General features: G+C 38.2%; 1 protein-coding gene across 1 annotated transcript in view; it reads left to right on the top strand.

Annotated features, from left to right (window-relative positions):
• The window catches only part of rdgBbeta (cytoplasmic phosphatidylinositol transfer protein 1), a 103,472-nt gene extending 82,467 nt beyond the window's left edge, over positions 1-21,005 (top strand). Inside the window, exon 9 of the mRNA XM_068390854.1 lies at positions 6,878-21,005. Within this exon, the coding sequence (XP_068246955.1) occupies positions 6,878-7,126 (249 nt within the window). The 3' untranslated portion in view covers positions 7,127-21,005. The remainder of the gene's footprint in view (positions 1-6,877) is intronic.
• The last annotated feature ends 6,606 nt before the right edge of the window (positions 21,006-27,611 follow it).

Here is a 27,611-nt window from a genome sequence, read left to right as displayed (position 1 = left end):
AAAAAATTTAATGACGAAGCAATTTTCCTGGGATCATGACCTGCGGGTGTACTGTCAGGATCCGCTCTGCGAATGAAATAGGTGATCTTCGCTCTTAGTTGTTTTAGGGATAGGTTTGACCCCGAGATTTCTTCTTTAAAGAGCTGTCCTCCCCTGAAGTCTGATGTTCTACTAAGATAGACCTTTAGACACTTCACTGGACACAGCGAGACATCTTCCTTCAGAGGGCAGATTCTCCAGGGGCCCCACCTTTTGGTAGGTAGCTCGTTCTTGGTGAGAAATGTTGGGTCAGGAAAGAGATTCAGTGCTCCCGCTTCTGTGAACTGAATATGGCCCTCATCTCTAGAAAGGGCCACTATTTCACTAACTCTGGCCCCCGAGGCTAGAGCAAACAAGAATATAACTTTTTAGGTTAAGTCTTTCAGAGAGCAATCCTCATTGTTCACTGTTGAAGCAAAATGTAGGACCTTATCCAAGGACCATGAAATGGGCTTTGGAGGTGCTGGAGGCCTAAGACTAGCACAAGCCTTAGGGATCTTGTTAAAGATTTCATTGGATAAGTCTACTTGGAAGGCGTATAGCAGAGGTCTAGTCAAGGCTGATTTACACGTTGTTATCGTATTGGCTGCTAAACCTTGTTCATGAAGATGGATAAAGAAGGATAAACAGAAATCTGTTGAGATTTCTTTTGGTCCTTTTGCCTTGACAAAAGCAACCCACTTCTTCCAAGATGACTCATATTGTCTTCTAGTAGACTTTGACTTATATTCTTCTAAGAAGTCTATACTGTCTCTTGAGATCCCAAACCTTTTCTTAACTGCTAAGGAGAGAAAATCATGAGATGAAGGTTTTGGGTTTTCTGTGATGAAGCGAAGACAGTCAACTTCTGTAATTGTTGAGTCAGTACTGGGTCCGGTAGAGGGACCAGCCTCAGCTTCAGTTCTAATACTAGAGGGAACCAATTGCTCTTTGGCCACTTGGGAGCCACTAGAGCTGCCGTTCCCTGAAATGATCTCAACTTGTTGAGGACCTTCAATAAGAGGTTGGTTGGAGGGAACAGGTAAACCCAGTTCCATCTGTTCCAGTCGAGGGACATGGCGTCCACCGGTTCTACTAGAGGGTCCTCGTATGGGGCCACATAACGAGGTAGTTTCTTGTTGTCGCTCGTCGCGAAGAGGTCGATCTGCAGTTCCGGGACTTGACGTAAGATGAAGGAGAATGATCCTGCGTCTAGGGATCATTCCGACTCTATCGGTGTGAGCCTGGATAGAGCGTCCACTGTCACATTGCGGAACCCTAGAAGGTGAACTGCTGATAAATGCCATATCTTCTTTTCCGCAAGACAGAAGATTGCGGCTTCCAGAATGTTGATGTGGAAGGTCTTGAATAGAGGAAACCAAGTTCCTTGGACTTTCCTTTGGTGAGTGTGACCTCCCCATCCTTCCTTTGATGCGTCCATATGGATGATAACTGAAGGTAGAGGTGGTTGCAAGGGCACGGACCTCTTCAGGTTCTTGGCCTTCGACCATGGCTTGAGAAGTGATCGTAGTCGAGTCGGTATCGGTCTTCTTAGATCTCTTTGAGCGTTTGTTGCGTAACTTCTCCAGACTCCTGATGCATCTTTTAGCTATGCTCTTAGCACCGGGTCTGTCACTGATGCAAACTGAAGAGAACCCAGTACTCTCTCCTGTTGGCGTCTTGATATCCTGTTCGGATTTCAGTAGTCTCTTGACAGATCCCGCTATCTCTCTCCTCTTCCCTGGGGGAATGGACAGATGGTGTGACTTTAAGTTCCAATGTATTCCTAACCATTGAAACTCCTGAGCTGGAGATAATCAAGACTAATTGATGTTGATCTTGAATCCCAGATGTTCCAGGAACTGGATCACTTTCTTGGATCCTTGCATGCACTCCGTCTCAGATGCTGCCCGCACCAGCCAGTCATCCAGGCATGCTACCACCTGGAAACCTTTTAAGCGTAGTTGTTGAACGACTGCATCTGCAAGTTTTGTAAAAATCCTTGGGGCTATGTTTAGTCCGAAGGGCATGGTTCTGAAGACATATTTCTTCTTCTGTAGCCTGAATCCTAGGTAGGAGAGTGGGCGGTTGATTGGAATATGCCAAGAGGCATCTGCCATGTCTATTGAGACTGTGTACACCCTTTTTGGCAGCAGGGTTCTTTTGTGTTGAAGGGTTAACATCCTGAACTTGTTGCTTTCTATGAACATGTTGAGTGGCGACAAGTCCAGAATGACTCTGAGTTTGTCTGAGTCCTTCTTGGGAACACAAAACAGCCTTCCTTGGAATTTGATGGACTTTGCCCTCCTTATCACCCATTTGCTCAAGAGTTCTTGGGTGTATTCTTCCAGAACGGGGCTGGAGTGTTGGAAGAATTGAGGAAATGATGGTGGAGCTGTCCTCCAGCTCCAACCTAGTCCATTCTTGATTAGGCTGTGGGCCCAGGGATCGAAGGTCCAGTGATCCTGAAATTTTTGGAGTCTTCCTCCTACCGGAAGCATCTCATTGCTTCAACTGTCCTGAGGACTTGCCTCCTTGACCACGTCCTCCCTTACTACCTCTTCCTCTTGGAGGGTATCTAGAGGAGCCCCTTTTTGACCCTCTACCTTTAGGACAAAAGGTAGTGGTCTGTCTCTCATAGGCAGGAGTAAAAGCTGGCGACTGGGCAACCAGCTGCTGAAGCACCATCTGGTAGGTAGGCTGGGGTTGTGCCACCATCTGGGGTACCGCGGTCATGGGAACTGCGGGAAATTGTTGTTGCTGTTGTCTGACAGGGCGAGAGGGCAACCTAGGTCTCTTCGTCTTCCGCTTTGGTTGGGGACCCTCATCCGGGGAAGACTTCCTCTTCGCCGACATGCCCCACTTTTGGAGAAGATTCCTGCTCTCCGTGGCGGCCTGGTCCACTACTTTTTTTACCACTTCATTCGGGAAGAGGTCTTTTCCTCAGATATTGGAAGCTATCAGCTTCCTAGGTTCGTGTTTCACTGCAGCCGAAGCAAACACGAACTCCCTACATGCGCGTCTGGCCATATAGGTCTTTGACCAGCGTTGCCAAATGTGATTTGGCCACAACCATGAACATGTCTGGGAATCTGCTGTGGCTTGCCATTGCCTCCAAGGTAATCTGGAGGGACAGGGATGCGGCAAGTTTTTCCTTTGTCTGGGTAAGACTTGAAGCCGGGCCAAAAGTCGACATCCTCTATGAGGACAGCCCCCAGTTTTTCTGAAATGAAGATCTTCCCATTAGTAATTGGCATGTACTCTGCATGCCTCCAAGGTTTCACCTCGGAGCAAGAAGGAAGAGCTTTAACGTTGAATCTCTTCTGAGACCCACGGGACGTTGCGAGATGGTCCATCCTTCTCCTCAGTTCAGCGTCCCTTTCTTCGTTCTGCTTACGAAAACTCTCCATCATCGACATGAGACTAGCCAAAGCTATACCCATGTCGTCCGATGGAGGAGCAGATGACGTAGAGGGTACTGGTTCTGGGGCCGGAACCGACGAAACGGACTCCGATTCGACGTCATCCTCTTCAGTCTCTGGAGCCAGGGTAGACTCCTCTTCTAGACTCTCCGCAAGGAGGTCTTTCTCGGTGTCCTCAGACACCTCCGACATCCTCTCATCTAGGTGGACGTCCTTCATCGCGTCAGAGACGTCTGTATTTACGGAAATCTGGACGCAAGGGATCTCAGGTTGAGGCTGTGGTATAACTGCATCCGCAGTCGCCTTAGGGAACAGATAGGCACGCATCCGTTCATTCGGAAGGTAAGGCCCCATGGCATTTTTCTGAAAGCCACGAACCCATCCGCGCAGCTTACTCCGTGCTGCATCCCTTGACTCCGCTGTCTTGGGGTCATCAAAAGCCTCAGTAACCAAGGCTTTGCACACATTGCAGTCCTGGGGGTCCCAGTACTTCAGAGGTCCCTTAGAGATGAAGTAGAGAGAGTGAGCCCTGCACTCTACATGGCCGCAGAAGTCCTTGCTCCTCACGTTGCAAAAGACTCTCAGGCACTTAGGGTGGTCCTGTAAAGAGAGGAAAACTAAATGAGTATGCGGTAGTTCATCTCACCTGATAAACTATATAATTATTATTATTAATATTTATGCATATTTATCGCATATAGCTTAGGATAGACAAGCGAGAAAAGAATTAGGAAAGACACATACTTGTGTTTCCTGTCCAGCTAATTGCTGTGACCTCCCGCAAAATTAAAACCTAGAGTTTTCCTATTCAGGAAACTCAATGGAAGAATTCTAACCTGTAAGGATAGATAAGTGTAACTTAACACTGACTTTCCAAAGGTTTTAATAATGAGGGTAAATTGTAATTGATCATCTACCAGTATGTGGAAAGAAATCTTTTCTTTCCATATATCATAGGTCTCAACAATAGACTGTGCATGGATACACAGGGTATGTTGGAAAATAACTACTGTATAATTTATACTATAGTTTTCTGTCTGCAGTATGATCTATACGGAAAATATACTGGCTACTGTATAATCATATACTGTAGTTTTAGCCGGCATGTTGCCGGCAAGGCTAGCACCTGGTGGCACAGTCCAGCCGGCGTCTTGCTGGCTGGGGGTAGTGGCCGGCAGCATCAATCCGGCCAACACCCGCCAGTCAAGTTAATCCTGCCGGCGCACAAGGCGCCGGTTGGGGTAGTGGCCAGCAGCATCAACCCGGCCGGCACCTGGGTCAGTCCTGCCGGCAGCTCGCCGGCTGCCGTCGTACTGGTCCAGCCGGCGCCTTGACTGCTGGGGTAGTGGCCGGCAGCCTCAACCCGGCCGGCAGTTGCCGGCTAGGTTAGTACCCAGCGGAACTAGCTGATAGAGAGAGAGAAATCAAGGAGTGAAGGGTACCTTATTGAATGTGTATTAACAATAAATAAGGGTGTAAGTACTCAGTCTTACTGCCTTCCTCCAGAATGAGGGCTCAAATGGAAGGGGAGAATGTATCGTTCAGGCTTCCACCCAAACACAAACCGTTGCCGGTCTCTGCTGGCTTCTGGTATGTGAATGGCAGTCCAGGAGAGAACTGAAGAACACTCTACAGTAAAGGGGTCTCCTGCCGGCATCCGGCACAGCCTTTCCCGGAGCCTTGCATCCATAAGGGAAAGCTGAGCAACTAAGCCACTGCATGTAGGAGCCCCGGCCGGCCCCACAACCTGCCGGTAAGCGGTGAGATTGTAGGACGACGGCCAAAGGATTGCGATGGCTAGGCCATCACTAAAGGACAGAGGGGGGAGGGAAAAGGGTCCTGTATGAGGTGTGGAAGGAGCCAACAGGGTTGCCGGTCCTACCACACCCCTAAGAAACTCTGTTTCAGTATCGGCGCCATCCTAGCCGGCAGGAGAATATCTATTCTCCAGCCTAGGGTCTGCCAATACAGTTGAGGGGACGGTGGAAAACTTGCCGCCTCCTCTCAACAAGGGAGAAACAGAGTTCCAGTGCCGGTGCCATCCTAGGCGGCAGAAAAATGTCTATTCTTCAGCCTAGGGTCTGCGAGCACAGGACTAGTCTACTAGACTGCATCCTAGGGAGGTCTAGCCTCCTATGCCGGCAGCCTAGTCCGGCAGGGGAATGACTATTCACCCTGTCGGCCGGCTGCCGGCAAAAGACTATATACTCTTAGGATCTGACCGAAACCCAAAGCCTGCTATCTGCGGCCAAGGGAAGAGACAGAAAAACCCTAGCCTAGTCATGCCTGTCTACTCAAGGCAAAACCAACTAGGGTTGTAGCCTAAGGCTATGCTCAGAGGGAAGGAGGGATTACCCTTAAATCTCCACTGGAGACGAGTATCGATTTATATTATTCTAGGGGATATCTATCTCTGCCTGAATTGATAAAACGATATACGAGGGTAACTGGGGAACATGTATGAAAGTATACTAAAGCCACTAGGCTAGTAGCCTAGTGGCGGGTGAGAATTGACTACCTTAATCGCCGAAACTCTCTCGTATACAATCTCAGAAGAGGAATATTTATATGCAATCAATGTATCTTACACATATAAATTGCCTAAATAGCTTCATTTAATTGAGGAATGTCTATTATATCATGCATGAAAGTAAACTAAAATTCATAGGCTAGGAATCCTAGCGCAAGTAAGGTTCTGTTACCTAAATCACCGAAACTATCAAGAATACAATCGGCATAATATAATTAACTCCTAGCAATGAAGACTGAATAGCTTCAAGATATTCATGCTATTAATACCGGGAAAGTCATTCAGGCTAACTAGATAACTCATGCGTAACGAACGAGAGCGCCCATGACGCCTCTGATTCAGACAAAAGCTCTCTCACTTAAATTAACCTAATTTCACTGTGAGGCAAGAGCTAAAATTTATACAATGTAAAGATCAAATACTCAACTTTCCAGAGGCAGAAGAGGCTGGAGATTGCATGATAAATCCAAAAAGTAGAGCGTACACAAAAGAGCAATAGGGAAAATCACCGAGCTGTAGCGCTACACTTATAGGAATAAACATTGTGGCAACGTACAGCGCATTCTGGATACTCAAAGTAGTAACGGAGGAAGGGTACCTTGATAACGGCTCCCCTTCTAATTTTGCCACTTTCCCCCTCGAAGCGAAATATCACTGTAGTCAAATATACCCTAGGAAGCTACAGTACTTATAGGAACCTTCCATCAGGACGACATGGCCTGAACCCAAAAATGATAATTATTGTCTGATATACAGTACTACACATGTATAGATGATCCAAGGTCACCATTTTTATGTAGGTATTGATACACTTGTCTCAAAAATACTAATGCAGTAAGCTCTTTAATTGTTACCATCTGATTTTGTAGTTGTAAAGGAAAACTTCTTATTCTTTTTCTCGTTTCAGGCAACTGATGAGACGAGCAAGAAAAGTGAAGATGATGGGAAAGAGGGAAAGAAAGGAGAGGGTGAGGATGAGGATGAAGATGAGGTGGATGGAGTAAAGGAAATAGAGGAATTGAGTATAACCGAAAAGAAAGAGGGCAGTGCTACACCATCACCAACGTCACCAGCTGCCAGTAATGCTAGCAATGGCAGCTCTGGGGGCACTCCCCAAAAGACAGGATATCTGGCTTCCTGGTTCAAGTGGTCTTAAAGGAATACATTACTCTATTATTTGTTATGCAACCATGGGTTTAGTTACAAGCAGTAGACCATATGGTACCATAGTTGTTTTGAGGAGAGGAAGTTACCATATGGAATTACAGTATTGCTTTTTTGATGGAAGTCTCTTACTAAGTGGCATGATTGCCCACGAATGTTAGGTTATGGAAATTATGATTCCTGTTGAACAGTAGTAGAATATCTATGTAATATGCTTATATGAAAAGTTTTGAGAGGAGCTGTTGGAGTGATACGTAAGCTTATGGTTTTAACAAAGAAGTTTAAAGAGTTTTTTCTTGATATTCTTAGCAGGGATAAGAATATAAACAGGGTTTTAGGCTTATAGATATAAAACTTAGCTCTTGGTTGATTGATTGTGATTTTCAGATTGTGGAAATAGATACCACACAAAACTTGCATATAGTAAATCCCTCCATGTGATAAAAAAAAAATTCCTCATTAAGGGGTGCGACTCTTGACGTGTGTTTGAAATTTTGGGAAATTTGGATTATTGCATTTTGGCTAGGAGAACTTCATAATTCATGTTTCAAATAGTTTTTTTTTTTTTATTGCTAAGATGTATTTTTTATGTATTTACTCTAGATCCAGTCCCTTACACAATCCTTTTCTGACCAGGGTACCTATTTATTTACATTTTTGTAATTCAAGAATTTGAGGGAAAGATATTTATGTCAGCAACCTATAATTGCAACAACTTGATTTATTCTGATTCCCCCAAGAAGAGAATGTCGTTTTCTTCTTTTCTCGGTGATTTTATAAATAAACGTTAACTACATATTTCTCTAATATACATGTCTGCTCTTTTATATATTTACAATTCTTATCTTATGGTTATGCTGAAAGATACAAAAAGTTAGACGATAATTAAATATGCCCGTAGCATAAAATTTGCCAAGAAAATATGCAGATGAGAATATATTATGCTAGGATTGTCGCACTTGTGTGGGCATTTTGTACATGTAGCGTATATATTTCTGGATTTGAGAGAAGGGCTTGCCATGGTTTAATAAATAACCCTGAAATTTGATGATCATGTCTTTATGATTCCCGTTGTTGAGGGAAATTACTCTTAAAAACCCATTCTTAGGCATATTTAACCACTCTACAAATAAAAATCTTTGAAGCTCATATTTCTTTGTCATCTTGTTTATATATTTATAATTTTTCATGTTATGATTATGCTGAAAGATCCATAAAGTGTCAAAGATGATAACTAAATAGCTCTAAAGTGTAAGATGTCTCCAGAAAGTATGCACACAAGATTATATTATGCTAGCAATGTCTTACTCATTTGGGGATGTGGTACATATAGCATACATATTTCTGGATTTGAGGGAAAGGGCAGCTCACTGCATTGTGAATAACCCTGAAATATGATGATTACATCCTAATGATCCCCAGTGGTGGGGAAAGTTACTGGTAAAAGCCCATACCAATATATACTAAACTATTTTCAACCAATCTCTGAAAAAGAAAAAAAAAAAAAACTTTGAAGCCCATTTTCTCAAAATGTAATTTTTTGAAAATATTTGTTGCTACTTTTTTTAATATTGATCTATATTTTTTATTTAAACATTAAAAGATAAGGAATTCTATAGCCAATACTGTAATCTATACATAAACTTTCCGAGAAAATGAAAAATAGTGACCTTTGAAAGTGACTCCTATACTTTGATAAAATAATACATATGAATAAAGTTAAGAATGTTAAAAAATGTTCTAATGTACAACTTTAGAGTATAGAATTCGCTTTCAAATAGTTTTGAAATTAGATAAATCAATTGAGAAACAAAAATATAGTAGGAGTTTGAAGTAATCCTAAAATAACATTGATTTAATAGGACTGACTCGCACCCCTTAAGTGAAATCGTTCTGAACCTTGTCTTGCATTACAAAATAACTCATATTTTATGCTGAATTATTATATGAACTTAATATTAATATCACTACTTGTATTTTTATTAATAGTGGCATTTTGTTTATATGAAAACATAAAATATTTGTTTTACAGATTACTTGTTTTGTTAGGACGGTGGTTAATATTACCTGAAATGTTTTCTGTAATTCCACTTTGATTATTATTGTTATTCTTAATATTATCATTATTTTATGTGATGATTAATATTATACTGTATTGACATTATTTTTTGCATTGTTAAATTGAGTAGGATATTAACGTATCTCATGTCACAAGGTTTTTACAGTGTTAGCCACAGCTTATCATTTTTCAAGCTTTGCACATTATTCTCTGTATTGGAATCCATCCCCTTTTCTGTGAAATGTTCCTCTCTATGTTTCAAGAGAAATATTTTAGCTTAATTAAAAGAACAACTTGAAGAACAAGGGGAAGAGTTCACAGTATCTCCTGTTATCAATTTCTTGCACAAAAGGTCAGCACTTTGAGAATCAAGAATTTTGATTCAGTAGAACATACAACTATTGTATTTTGGTTGTCTGTACTGTATCTTGTAGATCCAGTTAGTGATAAAAGTCTGTTTCCTTTTGAACTTACTGTCTCAGACAGTGTGCTTAGTGTACTCCCTCATGTTCAAGTAGACAAGCATGAATATGCACCCTTACTGACACTACATCTTTGACATATAGCCTTAAGTGATCAACAAAATATGTCTTTCAAAACTAGCACTCATATTTAACAAGAATGTTCTTTCTTCTGCAGATGTGTTCCAGGATGTAGATTAGCTTTAACACTCTGAGGATTCTGAATTTAAGCTGAATATTTTGTGTACATTTCTTTGTTTGTCATTTGTGTAGTGTCAGGAATCGTCCTTTTGATCTTTTCCTTATCACCATCATTGGCATTTTTACATCGCCATAAGCTCTCTTCCTCTCTTCTGTTATGTGAATTTTTTGTTTTATATCATCATCTCTATCCTATTTCTAAGATTTCTTGGTCCTTTATGCAGGTTTTTTACCTGGTACAGTAATACCTTGGATATTGAACTCCCCTGAACTTTAACAATTTGGTGATTGAACAAGGTTCTAGAAAAAAAATTACTCCACAGATCAAACAAAAATTTGAGGTTGAAAATTTTAAAATAACCTTTAAGGACTGAGATAAAGACAATAGAGCCAGTATATTCGTTGCTCTCGCCCAGTTCAAGCCTGTAAAATATTGTTCTATTAACTTTGCCATTAATTTGAGTTCTATTTATGTTTTGTTTTTGTGCATCCATACACGGACAAAAGAAGACAAGCCTTCAAAAGAAGAGGAGGCTGAGGATCCTGCCCCTAGTTCAATGACAAAGGAAATGGGGGCATGATTGGCTGAGTTACACTTTTATGTACAGAAATATCACCAAGATACTGCAGTTGCCAGCAGAAAGGGTACATTTTGTAAGTCATTTCAGAAACATTTAAAAACAGAAGGGAACTTTCCTTCCAAGCAACACTAACACCTCCTCCCCTCCTAACCACCTTCCACTCAAGTCATCCACTCTCCTTACTACAGTTGAGTTGGTTTTAGTATGCTCTTTGATTTTATATTGAAGCTGCGCATAAAACTGCCAACTAATTAGTATACTGTAGTGCTATATCTAGTCCTTCATTATTATCATTATAACTTGCTAAGCTACAACCCTAGTTTTAAAAGCAGGATGCTAAAAGCCTAGTGGCTCCAACAGGGAAAATAGCCTTGCGAGGAAAGGAAAAAAGGAAAATAAAATATTTTATGAAGAGTAACAACATCAAAATAAATATCCACTATATAAACCATAAAAACTTAACAAAACAAGAGGAAGAGAAATATGATAGAATAGTGTGCCCGAGCGTACCCTCAAGTAAGAGAACTCTAACCCAAGACAGAGGAAGACTTTAATACAGAGGCTGTGGCACTACTCAAGATTAGAGAACAATGGTTTGATTTTGGAGTGTCCTCCTAGAAGAGCTGCTTACTTATGGGGAAAATTGATTTAGTGTTAGAGCACAATTTTTGAACTAATTATGTTCGATTTCCGAGCTACCACTGTACTTCCATATCTACCGGTACCACTTTTCTCTCCCCTTTCCTCAATTCTACAGATTTTTCTGGTGCTAGACACCACATCGCTTCTCTGATTCCTCATTTGTTGCTTGCTCTTACCATTGCTTTTCCTTTCCAGTGGTCATAGTAAACATTTCATGTATCATCTTTAATCCTTTGCTCTGGCATAGTACTAGTATTGGTTCTCCTCATTAGTTTCCTATCACACCCTCAAAACCTATTTTAATTTTACCTGTTGAATCTGTATATCTGGATCTTATTATCAGCCCTGCCATCAAAAGCAGTTGACATTTGTCTCCACGATAGACTATTAATATATCTAAGTCATCATAAAAGCAATTGTTTAAGCTTTCTTTTGCAGAGTCAGAATGACAGGTTTTCACCTTTATCTACTTTGGCATGATATGCAAATATCATATGTTTATGTTGCACCATGAACTTTAGTTTATCATGCATCTTATGCAATATTTAGTGTACTTTGATTTTCTTATACTGAATGTTTTACACATCCATACTTGTTTGTTTTCTTTGTGTAATCTAGCCATTGGGTTTTAGACTCAGAATAAGGTCACAATTTTTTTACTTTACTGTTTGACTCCATCACTATGCTTGACTCACATTGGGCTGACCATGACAAAGGTACATTACTGATAAATAATAATGATAAAACTAATATACAGTATAAGCAACTTAATGATATCATTTTAAGGTCTCATGAACCATAAGTGGTTGCATTGATGAGAGCACCAAACTGCAACCTCATAGTGATCTTGAAATATATAAAACAGATAATGTAGAGTTCTTAGAACTAAGTAACATTTTGAAAAAGTTAGTTAATAGCTCACGCATTTTTTGCCGAGTACAGTCAGATAATTTTGATTCCAAGTTGTTAGGCATTTCAATACATGCTGTCATTCAGTACTGTATTACTGGTAGTTGCTAGTTCTACTTCAAATTTTTGGTTCAGTTACTTCCAAAGGGACCAGACACCAAGTAGCTTTGAATCCTCAAGCTATGAATAGTTGTGATACAGCTAAATATAAACTAGTTTCTATAAAGGAGAGATTGAAAAGTATAGTGCAACATATCAGTTGAGTTAGTTTCTGCTGTAGTGTGTACTCATTATGGATGATTTTAGGTCTGCATTGTGTTCATTCACAAATGAGATTGCTATTTTTAGTGGTATAATAAGAGGTTTCATGTTTTGTGTATGCTTTGTTCCAGAACCTTTGTCTTTCCAGTCGAAGAATTTATGAATTATCATAAATGCAGAAGGTCCTCAACTTACAAATATTTGGAGATACAAACACAAATCCTGCTGAGATAAAAAATCTCAGATATTTCAAAATGAAATACAGTACTGTAATAAGACAATATTATTGTATATGATTTAATGCAGTATTCAAGACATTTGCAGTATGAAATGGGACTATTTGTTGACCTTTGTAACTGAAAATTGTAAGCCTATACAGTAAGTTAAGTGAAGCCTACCCTAGGCCAAAATTTAACAAACAGCTTCTTGTAACCTATTATGTTTGTAAGAGAGGTCTTTCTGTACTGAAGTTTTACCTTTCATTTACTTGTAAGTGAAATTGCAATATACATTCAAGGAGGTGAATTGCAACAATATAGTATGTTGGTTATCACCTTATAGAGAGTAGAGATATATTATAATGGTAGTCCTGTACTGTAGTTGTTTCACTTTTTTTTAATAGACATGTGTATAACACATCATTATAATAACGGTCAGTTACCTGGTCATTTCAAGTATTTATTTTAAAGTTAAAATGACAATTGGGAATACAGTATTACAACATGTTAATGTATTTGATTTCTTTTCTCTAATTACTAATTTTCACACTTACTGTCAGTATATATGTTTTTTTTTCTTCCCATAATTTTGTTTGAACTCATTACAAATTGAAGAGACGATTGGAAGTATTGAAATATGATAACTGATGTTTTTATGTTTGTAGAATTCCACAAGTATATACAGTATTTAGTTTGTGGCTCTGATTTCCATACCAGCATCAAGGCTTTGGAATGGAAGACTTGCATATACGAGCCACTTAGTATCCTGTAGGGTGTTTAAGGTTACAAATTAGAATAAAATGTAAGAAAATGTCATGTAATAACTATATGTTATGTTATCAATGTATAACACTCTATGTGATATGTTACATGTAATTAAGGTTTCCACATAATATGAGTAAGGACCCCCCAAAAATACAGTAGCTTCCAAATGTTATGCTGTTGTCAAATGTATTTATATGCAGTCTGTTCCTAATTCATTCATAGCTATAATTTAGTTCATTAAGGTTGTAACTGCTTGCATCATTAATTTATTTTTCCATATGGTGGAATTTCATTAAGTAAAGTATTTTCTCAGTACATCAAGATAGATATCAATGATATTGATTGCATTCACCAATGTTTTGTATTTTGATGGCTATAGCAACCTCCTAATATCCATTTCATAATATTTTTAGATATTCTTTCCACAAAATTCCTCAAAAACTAAATGCAATGCACCAACCAGATCAGACAAAATTACAAATTACTGAGCGGACAAATTTTAATGAAATCACAAGAAGCCATTTTTTCTTAGGAGTGATTGTTCCTATTTCACAGTACTGTATTATGCATGTATGTTGAACTAGTCTACAAATATGGCTAACTATGATATACAGTATTGATGATATTCCTACATTTAATAGGTTAATTCAATTTTATAAACCTAAGGAAAAGGAAACCAGTTTCTTTTGTATGATGTCACTTGTGTAGTTTCTGTAGCATCATGATTGAAGCTGGTATGTGTGTGTGTGTGCAGGATGGTTAGATTAAGAGCAGTTTGGGATTGAAATGGAAAGGGATCATTTGATTTTGTTTGTTTATTCTTTAGTGATTTGTTAGTGTTTAGAGTTTATTGTTGGTTTCTTATGCAGTACTACATACCTCAGGGCCTTTGATTAAGATAATTTTTTCCATTCTAGATTTAACAAGTCATAATTTTGTATGACTGACAGATACTTTGAGAAGCTACTGTAATTTTACATTCAAAGTGACCTGTAGGACTTGATGATGTAATATCCATTTACAGTAAGGAGATATAGTGTTGAGGTTATTAATCCAATGGCGAGTTTTGTAGTCCACGAAGGATATGTAAGCAACAGATTTAGTCTTTTTATAAATAGTTTTTGTGGTGGCATGCCCTGTTTGGGGGTTTATTATATCCAAAAAAACAATCATATGACATAAGCCTTAATTGTGCAGAATTAAATGTCCGTTTGAAAAAGAGGAATTAATGAATAAAGGAAAATTATGATAAATCCAAAAAGAAAAATTGTTTGTAGCCATAGTACACATCCAAAAGCAGTCACTAATGCATGGGTATTGTATTGTCTTTTTAAGTTCTGAGCCTTGGCATCAATATCTTTTAAAGTTACCTAGAATTTCAGTATGTCTTTTATCAGGTTTTGTTGTGTTGATGTCACCTATAATCCTGTATTTTTTTCATTCATACAACAGTATATTGGGTAATAGCTTCAGCTGATTGAGTGTTCCTGTGAAAGTCCAGGTTTTATGAAGTTCAAGGCAACCCAAGAGATATAATTATAGTTACAAATGGAACTACATTTTGAGCAGAAAAAATAGTTTTTCCTGAATTTGACCTTTTCAACAGCAAGTAAACCATAAACCCGTTAGACTGTCTAAGAACGGGGATATTTTTTTAGAAATCTAATGTTTTTTTTCTCCGCTGTGCGCGCTTCGCTTGTGGAAAAAGAAAAACATCAAGCTGCTATGTACTGGCAGTCAGTACATGCTGAGCTGCACACACTTGCTCTATTGATTATTATATCTTAGATAATTAAGTTTTTATTTGCAGTGAAAATAAGTGTCATTTTTTAAGAAAATGGATGTTTTTTCTATAGGAAACACTTGTTTTTTAGTAGAAAAGCTTTTTCCATCCGTAACTATAATAAAACAACCCGGGATTACTGTAGCTCGTCTTTAGGTAATGACCTCATCACTAAATTGTAGTCTTATATATTCTATATAATTGGCGAGGACCATATTTATGTACAGAACTAAGTCATGATAAAGTAAACGTTAATGATAATGATATGATAACATTTGATTTCATATAATCATTATCACTGCCACCACAGCTCATCTTATTTCAAGAGCAGAAAGTATTGTATATGTTGAAGAATTGGAATGTTGCCATTTACAGATGCTGGATTTCTGTAAATATTGTTTCCTTTCCTATTTTTTTATTTGGAAATTTTACTGTTTTATATTTCATTGTTTTTTCAATGTTTCCATATGTTAAAAATTCTCTCAAAGCCTATTAATTAAAGAATTTTTCTTTGTATTGATTAAAGTAGTGAATACCTGTTACCGAGCTTATTTGTCTGTTTGGAAAAAAAAACTTCCTCTAATCCCATATTAATAAGAATAAGTTCTTTGGGTCATCTTCAAATAAGCTAGAAATATCAACTCAATTATATAATCCAATATGCGTCGAGATTAAAAACTAAATTGGTCAGCCTGATATCACTTTTTACATGTTGAATCTACTACAGTGAAACTGCTTGTTTGACACTTCTAACAACCTGGTATTGATTCTACATTTTCTTATTTCTTTTCATTTTTATCACAATTATTTACTTGGAACTTTTAAGTGGAAATATTTTAGACATTTAGTTTGTTTTTGATAGCCATAAATTACAATGGGTAGTATATTTTGTATTCAGTTATTTAAAATAACAGGTGCTTGGTTATGAATTCGTAACAACAAATTTGGCTTCTGTTTATCTCAGGTTACAAAATGGCTATTAGAGGATTTTTTACAACATAGGGAAAGCAACTTTATTTTTTATTATGCTTGTGTTGGAGTAAAGCCTGTATTGTAATTTCCTAAATTTATTTATTTTTTATAAGTATTTTATTTTAGCCATATTTAAAAAATGATTTCTCATATTTCAGTATTTCATTTTATACTAATGTTTTAATTTTTTCAGCTACATTGTTATCCTTAAGAATAGATATTTAATGGCTAAAGAACTGTTACCATTAATGAATTGTAATAGATTCAAATGTTAATCGTCCAGTGTAAGAAGAAATCCAAATCCTAAAGATAATTGACTCTCAATGAATTAAAATACTTAATTATATTTGTAAAAATTTTCTGTAACATGATATGATATTATATGCTATGGGAGTTTGAATGGCAAGTCAACGTTCTTCCTAGAATTCTAAGACTACTGTGAGGTGATGTTACGACAGAAGATTATATTTGTGTATAAGTAGATGATGTATAGTCATTGATGGTTGATCAATTGTAGTTTGATTGTTGAATGATATGAGGCAAGTAGTAGTATAGTAGATAGAACAAGGCAGACACACATATCGTAGGATTGCAGAAATATAGGAAGGCTCATGCACTTTCATGTTCATCTACAAGCAGAAAGCTTTATATTTAAAGGTTCAAGTTTAAGTTTGAATAGGAAAGATGTTTGATTTCTAGTACACAGTACTTGGATAGTTTAAAAAATGTATATGAACAATTTTAAACAGTTTATCCTTTTATGGTGATAACTGTTAAACTTTTTATTAGATAATTTTTTTCACATGAAAACCCTTCAGCCAAAGTACTTCTGTATTTTGCCATTTTGATTTTCTCCTTTTTATCACATCTTTATTTTATTTAATCAAAGGATGATAATTCTCTACCTATAGATAATTAGATTTCTAAAAAGGGTCTTGTGGAAGAAAATCTCACATTTTAAAGTAGTTGTTTATAAATCAGATAAATATGTTTTGCATACTGTTTACTGCGATTCCCATTTCATTTTCATATACACTGTACTGTACCTTATTTGTGGCCCTTCCTACTGATCTTTGTTCCGTAAAGGGTTAATGACGTCAGACTGCCTCACGGCATGCATTGCAGGCATTTTTAAAAATGTCTTTCCAGCATTATTTTGGTGCCTAGCTACACGCACTTTTCATCCTTCTACTTCACTCCCTTTCTGCTCCCCCCCCCCCCTATCATGCTCTTCACCCTCTTTTAACTTTTAGTAGGCACACATTGGTGCTGAAAGCCCTTGTCCGGCCCAAGCGCCCTGTCATGTGCTAACTTTTTTTAGGGGGGCTGCTTCTCACTTTTCATTAAACATCCAAACCATTTCAAACTTGAATAAGGTCTAAAGTTAATGGGTCTCGCACAATACCTTATAACTGAGTTGAAATTCACGAGATTTGAATTCTTTTAGATTCCTTTGGAAATTGAAAGGGAATATTTTTTCCATTTTACAAAACATTTACTTTCTCTGTTCTATCCCATTTTATTAATGGTAATTGGAAACATGTCACAAATTGGGGAATTTGATTTAAAAGTCTTTCTAAAGGAGACGGACTGTGAAAGTTGTACAATATCTGTTTGACTGAATAGATATACTGTAGTATACATGAATTTGTTGTACAGTATCTTTTTGGCTGAATAGAGATACAGTACAGTAGTGTTCATGAATTTGTTATTAATGGGGACCTTCTAATGCAAATGTTTTACATAAAGTCATAGTAGACACAGTAATGCACTTTAAAAAAGTCCATTAGCCACTTCTTTTCTTGCCTATTTATATCTTGAAGTAATAGAAGTAAAGTGTAAAGAAGAGATTGCAAAATCAAAGAACAACCACTAATAATATATGTCCGTAACCAAGAAAGATTTTTTTATCATGATTATTTATAGAAATTGGCTATTGTAATATGCATATAAGCTTTTTTTTACCAAGGCACTGACTATTTTTAGGTGATGGTCATATTCTGGTAAACATTTTATAGTTATTTAGAATTCAAATACATTTAATCAAGTTAGTGTCAAATTAATAAAGAGGAATGATTATCCTAGCACATTCCTGAGAAGTTTATGTAGTCATCAATTTCGCATTGATCATTTTATGAGACCAAAGTTAAAGGTTCTTTCCTCTTTGCATTTGCATCATGATATGAAGTTGTCTATTCTTCAGGTGTGATGCTATTCTATTGAAGGGAAGGAAGAAACAATTAGTTCAGTTATATGCTGTGGTATATCATGGAATTCAGTATGAAATATACTAAAGCCATGTGCACACAATAGAGCATGCTCGACAGGCAAACAGTGATACCAGACCACAATTGGTAGTAAGAATGAGGGTTGAGGATATCAGAAGCAGGAAAACCACAGGCAGGGATCTGGCAACACACAGTATTGCAGATACCTGCCTGTGGTCTTCACGCTTCTGACGTCATCAACCCTCATTCTCACTACCTATTGTGGCCTGGTATCACCATTTACTCATCGAGCATGCTCCATCATGTGGACAGGGCTTAACTGCAGATCTTCAAAATGGTCAGAATTCATTCGATGTTGATGTTTTAATCGTAAAACAAATATTTATGATTAAGTTTGATTGTTGTCAAGGAAGAATAGGTCTTGAGAGGTATTGGCAGAGTTCCATCCATATACCAAGACACTTCCCCCAATTTTGGGGGGTAGCCGACACCAACAATGAAACAAAACAAAAAGGAGTTAATGAAGATAATTCAAGTAAGGCAGGTTCCGGGATTGAGTATTGCAAAGCATTGAGACGAAGAAGATAGTGTTAGTGATGGTAGACTGTTAATAATGATATAGGAAATATTTTTTCATATTTTACTGCATACAATAGTTTTTAAATATATACACATGTTGAGATAGGTATGATGAACACAGGGTATTTGTGAATTTGATTTTATAGACCTGGTTACATATATATGAAATTTTAGAATTAAATTTGTTTCCCAATAAAGTTTAAGAATATGGTGAGCATGCTCACAGCAGACTAGGGAGACATCTTTTAATTGCCCAATGTGGCTAGTAATATCCCTGTGTGTTAACAGAATATTTACAAAATTGAAAAATATTTAAGTACAGTAATATTATCTTTTGTGAAAAGTGCATATATAGTCTTATAGTTATGGGAATTAAGACCTTTGTACAACATGAAGTAGCCTGATGTCTCTAGTTAGCCATAATTCATACCAAAATTCTAAAAGCAAACTTTGAACTATGGACTACTGGTTATCAATTTGCAGCTTTTTCATGTCTAAATATGAATATCTACCTCGTATATTGGCAGAATCAGATGTCAAAAGCTGTCCTTGAACCCTCTTGTATTAATGCATTGAAAAGATTTTGAGAAAATTTTTATGTCGAGGGATTGTCAATATTACTGACAGCATCCTTGTAAAGAACAATTTCAAAAGCAGATAGAAGATAGTTCACCACTTTAATTCTTATAGAAATTTTATATCAACTAGCAAGGATAGCTGTAGAGTGTGAAGGATAGCATACTTGAGTTTTTTGTACTTGTGCGGGAATTAGATTTAGAAATTATTCATGAAGTTTAGACCTGGATTAAGGAGATCAAACAGCATTGATATCTTCATAGATTGATTTAATAGCAATGCATTCTTTCAACTTATGTTTTCATTTTATTATATTCATTGTTGTGGAAGTCATCATAAAAATGCTGAGTGAATAACCTCATATCATTGTGTATTGTTTAGCATATAGTATAATGGTTACAAGTTCACAGGTGTCTATTTGTCTTGAAAATTTAAAACCTTTTGCAACTTTTCACCTTTACTTTATTTTTCTATTAAGTGATACTCCAGAAAAGTGTAAATTTTATTGACATGATGATGATAATGCTTTTAATGAATGCAAAAAAAGGAGCGATGACTTGATAAAGAATTGCCTTAAATGTTTCAGAACATTAAATAAAAGAGATTTGTGTAATATTTAGTGTGAAAACTTTCACTCATTTAGTATGATCTGCATTATATATAAAACTGCCTGTTAGCAATAGCGAGATAGTCATAGGGGGTTACCACTTCAGTGTATGTTGTGTGTCACACTGTTGGTGGTACTGAAGATTTTCTGCAGCATAGCTTCACTTTCCATCCTTTCTGCCTTTTGTTTTTCATCCATTTTTTTTAAGCGGGGTTTACACGGTTGTCAAACCTGCTTGTCAAGTGGTTTGAAGAGGTGGAGTCTGTCACAAATGCATAAGGTGTGTAAACAATAAAGCCCCACCCACAAAAGTCAGGTTAAAACAGACTTTCTTCGAATTGTTCGACGAACGTATTCGAGAACCAAATAACCTGTTCACACGTTTGAACATCACTTCAAACACTTGCCTGTCGAACTGCGATCGACGAACCGTTCGACTGAGTAAACCCACCTTTACAGTAGTTGCTTCTTGCATAACTGTCCAACTTCTTGGATTAAATATGTTCTGTTTCTGCCCTCACAATTGATTCACTGGGTTGTTTATACTGGATTACTTTGTAGCTATTATCTGGCTGCTAATGAAATCTTTATTAATTATTGGTACAGAATTTTAGTTATACATTATGTAAGTTGATAAAATGTTAACATATTTAAGATATTTTATCATGTTTACTGTGACTGTTGCATCCTGTTATCACAGGATAAGGATCATTGCAGGGTGTTGTTTTGTTTTTTTGTCGTAAACTCATATATCACATTTAAAGGTTATATTTCTATCACAGTACTTCTGACTGGCAATACGAGTGTGTATTATGAAATGTTTCACATTGTGTTGTTGTCTAGAAGACTACAATTACGTTCACTGGTGCACAATACATACATACCGGTACATGTTTTTTGTTTTATGAATTGCTGTAGAAGTAATATATGATACTGTAGATGGCTTGTTGGAAATATTATTTTTTTAATGTTAGGGTTGAGATTGTTGCCTTCATGAACTGGGAACCAATAAAGATGTAGTAGAGTAAACACCCTTGTTTGTAATTATCCAGTTTTACCTTTTAATTTTGATTTTTTTATTATTGCTGTATTTTTTATTTGTAATACTGTATTGTAGATATTTTCTTTTTTTTTGTGAATGTTAATAAAAAAGGCTTCTGAATAGATTCCCTTTTCGAAACATGGGCTCAAGAAAACTCAAAGTTATGACATTACAGTATAGGTAAAACTAGATAGGTATTTTGGGATTAAAGACGATGTAAACGTCTACATCACACTGCTCACCATGTTTCACAGTAGAGGAGTTGGCCAATCGGAATGAGTGCAGTATAGCATCTCTAGTGCAACTGCTTCAAAATCGGACTCATAGAGACAACAATTATGCCCTGGAAAAAGTGTATGATTCAGTGACATTTCTGAACCTATGTCAGATCTGTCATCTGCTGACTAGCTGTTGTATGCCATGGCAAAAGTAATCCAAAGGGACAAATATGATATTTTGATTATAAAATAAATTTTTGAATATACTTACCCGGTGAATATATAATAGCTGACGTCTCTGACGGCTCGACAGATTCCAAAAACTCGCGAGCGATCGCCGTGAAGGTTGCGGGTGTGACCACCAGCGCCGACTATCGGCCAGATACCGCATATACTTGTCAACATCTCCAGTTCTTCTCAGTCCCCTAGGTCTCTATCGGGGAGGAAGGGAGGGCCTTTAATTTATATATTCACCGGGTAAGTATATTCAAAAATTTATTTTATAATCAAAATATCATTTTTAAATATTAAACTTAGCCGGTGAATATATAATAGCTGATTCACACCCATGGTGGTGGGTAGAGACCAGTATTAATACAATAAAGGCGTATATGCTCAAGAGTTTTTGACAACTATTCAAAAAACAGACTTAAGTATAGGTACCTGGTAAGGAAGCAGACTCTGATTATTACTCTGCCTCATTAGTCCGCTATCCTCACGAAGCCCAGCGATCCTCTTAGGATGCTGAAAGACTCCCAGGAGCTGCTATATCCAGGGTGAACACCCCTATAACAGGACCTCATCAATACCCTTAATCTGGGCGCTCTCAAGAAACAATATTTTGACCACCCGCCAAATCAAAAAGATTGCGAAAGACTTCTTAGTCTCCCGTACAACCCAAAATAAGATTAAAAATTTCAAGAGTAGATTAAAAGGATATAGGGATTAAGGGAATGTAGTGGTAGATCCTTCACCCACTACTGCACTCGCTGCTACGAATGGTCCCAGTGTGTAGCAGTCCTCATAAAGAGTCTGGACATCTTTCAAGTAATATGAAGCGAAAACCGACTTGCCTCTCCAAAAGGTCGCGTCCATAATACTTTTAATGGGTCTATTTCGCTTAAACGCTACAGAAGTTGCTATCGCTCTAACTTCATGAGCCTTGACTTTAAGTAAATTATGATCCTTCTCACTTAATTGAGAGTGTGCCTCCCGAATCAAAAGTCTAATAAAATAAGACCACGCATTCTTAGACATGGGCAAAGAGGGCTTTTTAACGGAGCACCATAAAGCCTCTGAACAACCTCGTCGCAGTTTAGATCTGGATAAACAAAATTTAAGAGCTCTAACGGGGCACAGCACTCTTTCAACTTCATTCCCCACAATCTCAGAAAGACTGGGGATTTCAAATGATTTAGGCCAAGGACGAGACGGAAGTTCATTCTTGGCCAAAAAAACCAAGTTGAAGAGCGCATACTGCTTTATTAGCGGAGAAGCCGATGTTCTTGCTAAAAGCATGTATGTCAATAATCCTTTTAGCCGAAGCCAAGCTCACCAAAAAAAAGTGTCTTGAGGGTAAGATCCTTCAGGGAGGCTGAATTTAATGGTTCAAACCTGTCTGACATAAGGAACTGTAGGACCACGTCCAAGTTCCAAGCAGGAGTCGAAATATGACGCTCCTTGGAAGTCTCGAAAGACTTAAGCAGGTCTTGGAGATCTTTGTTATTAGAAAGATCCAAACCCTTATGCCTGAAAACAGAAGCTAACATGCTTCTGTAGCCTTTAATGGTGGATGCAGAGAGGGAGCGACCGTTTCTCAGATAAGGCAGAAAATCCGCAATCTGCGCTACAGAGGCACTTGGAAGAGGAAATAGAGGAGGACTTGCACCAGTCTCTAAATACCTCCCATTTCGACTGATAGATCCTGATGGTAGAGGATCTTCTAGCCCTCGCGATCGCTCTAGCTGCCTCCTTCGAAAACCCTCGAGCTCAAGAGAGTCTTTCGATAGTCTGAAGGCAGTTAGACGAAGCGTGGGGAGGCTTTGATGAAATCTCTTTACGTGAGGCTGTCGCAAGAGATCCATCCGTAACGGCAGACTTCTTGGAACGTCTACCAGCCATAGAAGCACCTCTGTGAACCACTCTCTCGCGGGCCAGAGTGGAGCAACCAATGTCAACCTGGTCCCTTCGTGAGAGGTGAACTTCTGCAGCACCTTGTTTAGGATCTTGAAAGGTGGAAAGGCATAAACGTCCAGGTGAGACCAGTCCAGCAGGAAAGCGTCTATGTGGGCTGCCTCTGGATCTGGAACTGGAAAGCAGTAAGTCGAGAGCCTCTTTGTCAGTGAAGTCGCAAAAAGATCTATGGTGGGTTGACCCTATGTCATCCATAGCTTCTCGCACACAGTCTTATGCAACGTCCACTCCAAGGAGATGACTTGTCCTCTTCTGCTGAGGCAGTCCGCCAAGACATTAATTTTTCCTTGCACAAATCTCGCCAAAGGAGAGATGTTACTTGCCTTAAATGGAGTTCCTTCTGATCCGTGGATCAAAGACCCGAGCATTCCAGACTGTCCAGTGGAGCTCCCTAACCCAAATCCGATGCATCTGAATACAACACATGGTTTGGGTTCTTGATCGCAAGAGAAAGACCTTCTCGAAGTCTGATGTTGCTGTCCCACCAAGTCAGACATGTCTAGACTGAGTTGGAGATTGGGAAAGAGATACTCTCTAAGCCCTTCTCCTTGTTCCAATGGATTAGGTGAAATTGGAGAGGGCATAGGTTGAGTCTCCCCAGAGAGATAAACTACTCCAGCGATGAAAGAGTTCCCACGAGGCTAGTTCAAACTCTTACAGAGCAACTGTTTTTCTCTTGCAAGTGAAGGACTTTTAACAGAGCTTGTTCCATTCTTGTGGGAGACGAAAAGGCCCGAAAAATCAGACACTGTATCTCCATTCCCAAATAAAGAATAGTCTGGGATGGGGTACTGTAAGTTATGACTTCTCTACGTTCACTATGAGACCTAGCTCCTTGGTTAGGTCTAATGTCCATTAGAGGCTCTCCAGACAGCGATATAATGACGATGCCCTGATTAGCCAGTCGTCAAAATAAAGGGAGGCTCTGAATCCTCAAAAAATGTAGAAAGCTTGCTACATTTTGCAAGGGCCTTGTAAAATCAAGAGCAGGAATGAGGCCGAAGTACAGTGCTCGAAATTGGTACATTACTTTCCGTCCACAAACCTCAGATGTTGTTGAAAGTTTGGATGAATCGGGATGTGGAAGTATGCATCCTGAAGGTCGAGAGAGACCATCCAGTCGCCTTCCCTTACTGCTGCCAAGACAGATTTGGTAGTCTTCATCGTGAAGTTTGTCTTGACAATGAACACATTGAGCGCACTTACATCTTAAGTACTCCTGCAGTGAATGTGGCTGCCAGATCATTGGAGCCATCCCTGATAGCCTTGTTCCTGCAGTGAACGTGGCTGCCAGATCATTGGAGCCATCCCTGATAGCCTTGTTCATGCAGGACATAATTGTACAGCAATACATTGACAGCTGGAGAGACCTTCTTACTTAAGGCTCCCAGGGACCAATCCAACAAATAAAAACTTCAAACGCTCGAAAAAACTCCTAACAGGAGATGGTATAGCTCTGAAGCCGACCATAAAATCTTGGAGCGTCTCATGGTTAGACGACGAGAAGAGTCCACAAGGCTTAAGAAGTCTCCCTGGGCAGAGGCAGGTACTCCCAAGCCGAGAACTTCTCCTCGAGCTTCTCCTGTGTCACACCAGATGCCCGAGCGAGAAGCTAATTAAGAAGGAGGAAAAGCAAAAGCAGACTTTCCTAAACTTCTCCTGGATTCCAACCAGTCTCCCAGTAAGAGCATGGCCCTCTTGGAAGAACAAGAGAGAACTGACTTCGTAAAAGTAGGCGTCGAAGAAAGTCTAGGACAAAATTTCACTAAAGAAATTCATAATTAAAATACAAGGGATTGTTGGACCACCCTAGGTTACTCCTCTTCTGAATGACTCCCCAAAGGTACATTAGTTGAAAGGGGGTCATCAACTTCTTCAGAAGGCACATCATCTGATAAATCTAAAGTCTTGCGAGAAGGAGATTTATATTCAGAATGACGTGAAGGAAAAGCCTGACAGGCTACATCCACTTGTATATGAACAGAAGTTAAAGTTGGAGGGTCGATGTCACGTTGTGACTGCAGAGAATGTTATTCTACTACACGTCGTGACAGAAGTAACTGACGTTCAAACGTCCCGTAGTAACAGCGGTGACTGCTGTTCGATGCTATATCGTGAGCCAGGGTTGCCAGGTCGGCTCCACCTAAGGATGCCAAACACCTCCCGAAAATATGCCAAATCATGCCAAATGATGCCAAACTGCTTGCGAGTATATATATATATATATATATATATATATATATATATATATATATATATATATATATATATAAAAGTAAATTAACAGTATCATGTTTATATTCATCATTTTCAAAGTATATACAGTAGATACTGTATATAATGTTGTAAAATAAAAATGGATTTGTTTACTTGTGTCTTGGCTACTGTTTCATATTAACACTAGAAAGAAAATTAACAGTTCGAAATACTATATCAGAGAGAGAGAGAGAGAGAGAGAGAGAGAGAGAGAGAGAGAGAGAGAGAGAGAGAGAGAGAGAGAGAGAGAGAATTATTATATCGAACTGAGGATTTTCTTTGCAGTGTCAATATGAAACAGTAGCCAAGACACTAGTAAACAAATCCATATTAATTTAACATTGTACACACACACACACACACACACACACACACACACACACACACACACACACACACATATTATATATATATATATATATATATATATATATATATATATATATATATATATATATATATATATATATATATATATATATATATTCGTTGGAAATGATAACTATAAGCCTGATACTCCTAACTTACCTTTTAACTTAAAAGGGCAAAGCAATTACTTCTTCAAATTCTTCACTCATGCTGAGTTGTATCCATCTTTCTTGATGATGATGCTCCTTCCGATGTATACATGGAGTCAGTGAACAAGCTGGGCATTTTTACAGTAACTGAAATTTTTGCAGCTTTTACCACTTAAATGTAATCTGGTTTTCACTGTGATGATAGCTGCTAGCATACTTGTTGAAAGTTTATTCAGCAACTTTGTTTTCGTGTTTGTCACGTGGGAAAATATCCTTTCAACCACTGCATTACTTAGAGGCAGACAGTATGCAGTAAGCACAGAAAGGGCCTGTTCTTCCAAGCAGTTCTCGTCTAAAGCATTTTTGTACTCCAGAACAATAGACCAGAATGCCACCGGGTCATTAACAGAGGCACATTTATCATGAAAATCTTCAGACCAGTTGACATGTAAAAGCTTTCTATACTGATTTGCTACTCTTTAAAGATCAAATTTATGAACATCAGAGAACTTAGATGGTAACTTTTGAAAATCAAACCTCATCTGACTCAAGCATTTTTCTGGAGAAAAGTTATTTACTCTCATGACAATGGCAATGTTTCCAGTCAGCCTTTTTTTCTAACTGCAAGTTAACTTCTACCAAAAATTCATGACACCTGACTTTTGTGTTCTGTATGACTTCTTGGCCTAGCTGTGTTTTCAAGCACTCTCTTTCAAATGTCACTCCAAAGTCAATTTTATCCAAAGGCAAGACAGCAGGAGAGACTGATAAACTTGAGGCATATAACCTCACCACAAGAGAGTTATACAGTTGTTTCAAATCATCCAAAACTTTGGCAAGATTTGCACTGAAGGCTTGGAAAGCTGTATTAACCTTTTCAAAATCTTAAATGATTGGCAAAACAAATGTCAAGTACAAAAAGTTCTGTTGATCATCCTAATTGAAACATTAATTGGAATTTCTAACTAAACTAATTTAAAAGAGTATGTCTGAGTAGAATATGGATGTCACCATTTTCATGAAAGGATGCCAAGAATATGCCAAATCTCAAAAAGATGCCAAACCAGTATTTAGGATGCCAATGGGGATCAAAAGATGCCAAATTTCTGGAATTTGGCATCAAAGATGCCAACCTGGCAACCTTGATCGTGACTACGATGACTGACCCTCGACGTCACGTCATGTCTACGGTGTCCACCGCTCAACGTCACGTTCTGCATCTCAACGTCACGCTGTGACTGTGGTGGCTGACATTCAAAGCGATCAAAGTTACATCGAGATTTATGCTCCGCATCTCGCTTAACAGCAAAGCTGTCATTAGAGATAACGTCAGCGTGGCGTAACAAAGCTTGTCTAGAAGGTTGAAGACCCGAATCACGTATCCCAGAACCGTGACGTACAAAAAGCA

This window comes from Palaemon carinicauda, chromosome 17, assembly GCF_036898095.1.
Source record: "Palaemon carinicauda isolate YSFRI2023 chromosome 17, ASM3689809v2, whole genome shotgun sequence".
NCBI lineage: Eukaryota > Metazoa > Arthropoda > Malacostraca > Decapoda > Palaemonidae > Palaemon > Palaemon carinicauda.
This window is presented reverse-complemented; position numbering and strand designations above follow the sequence as displayed.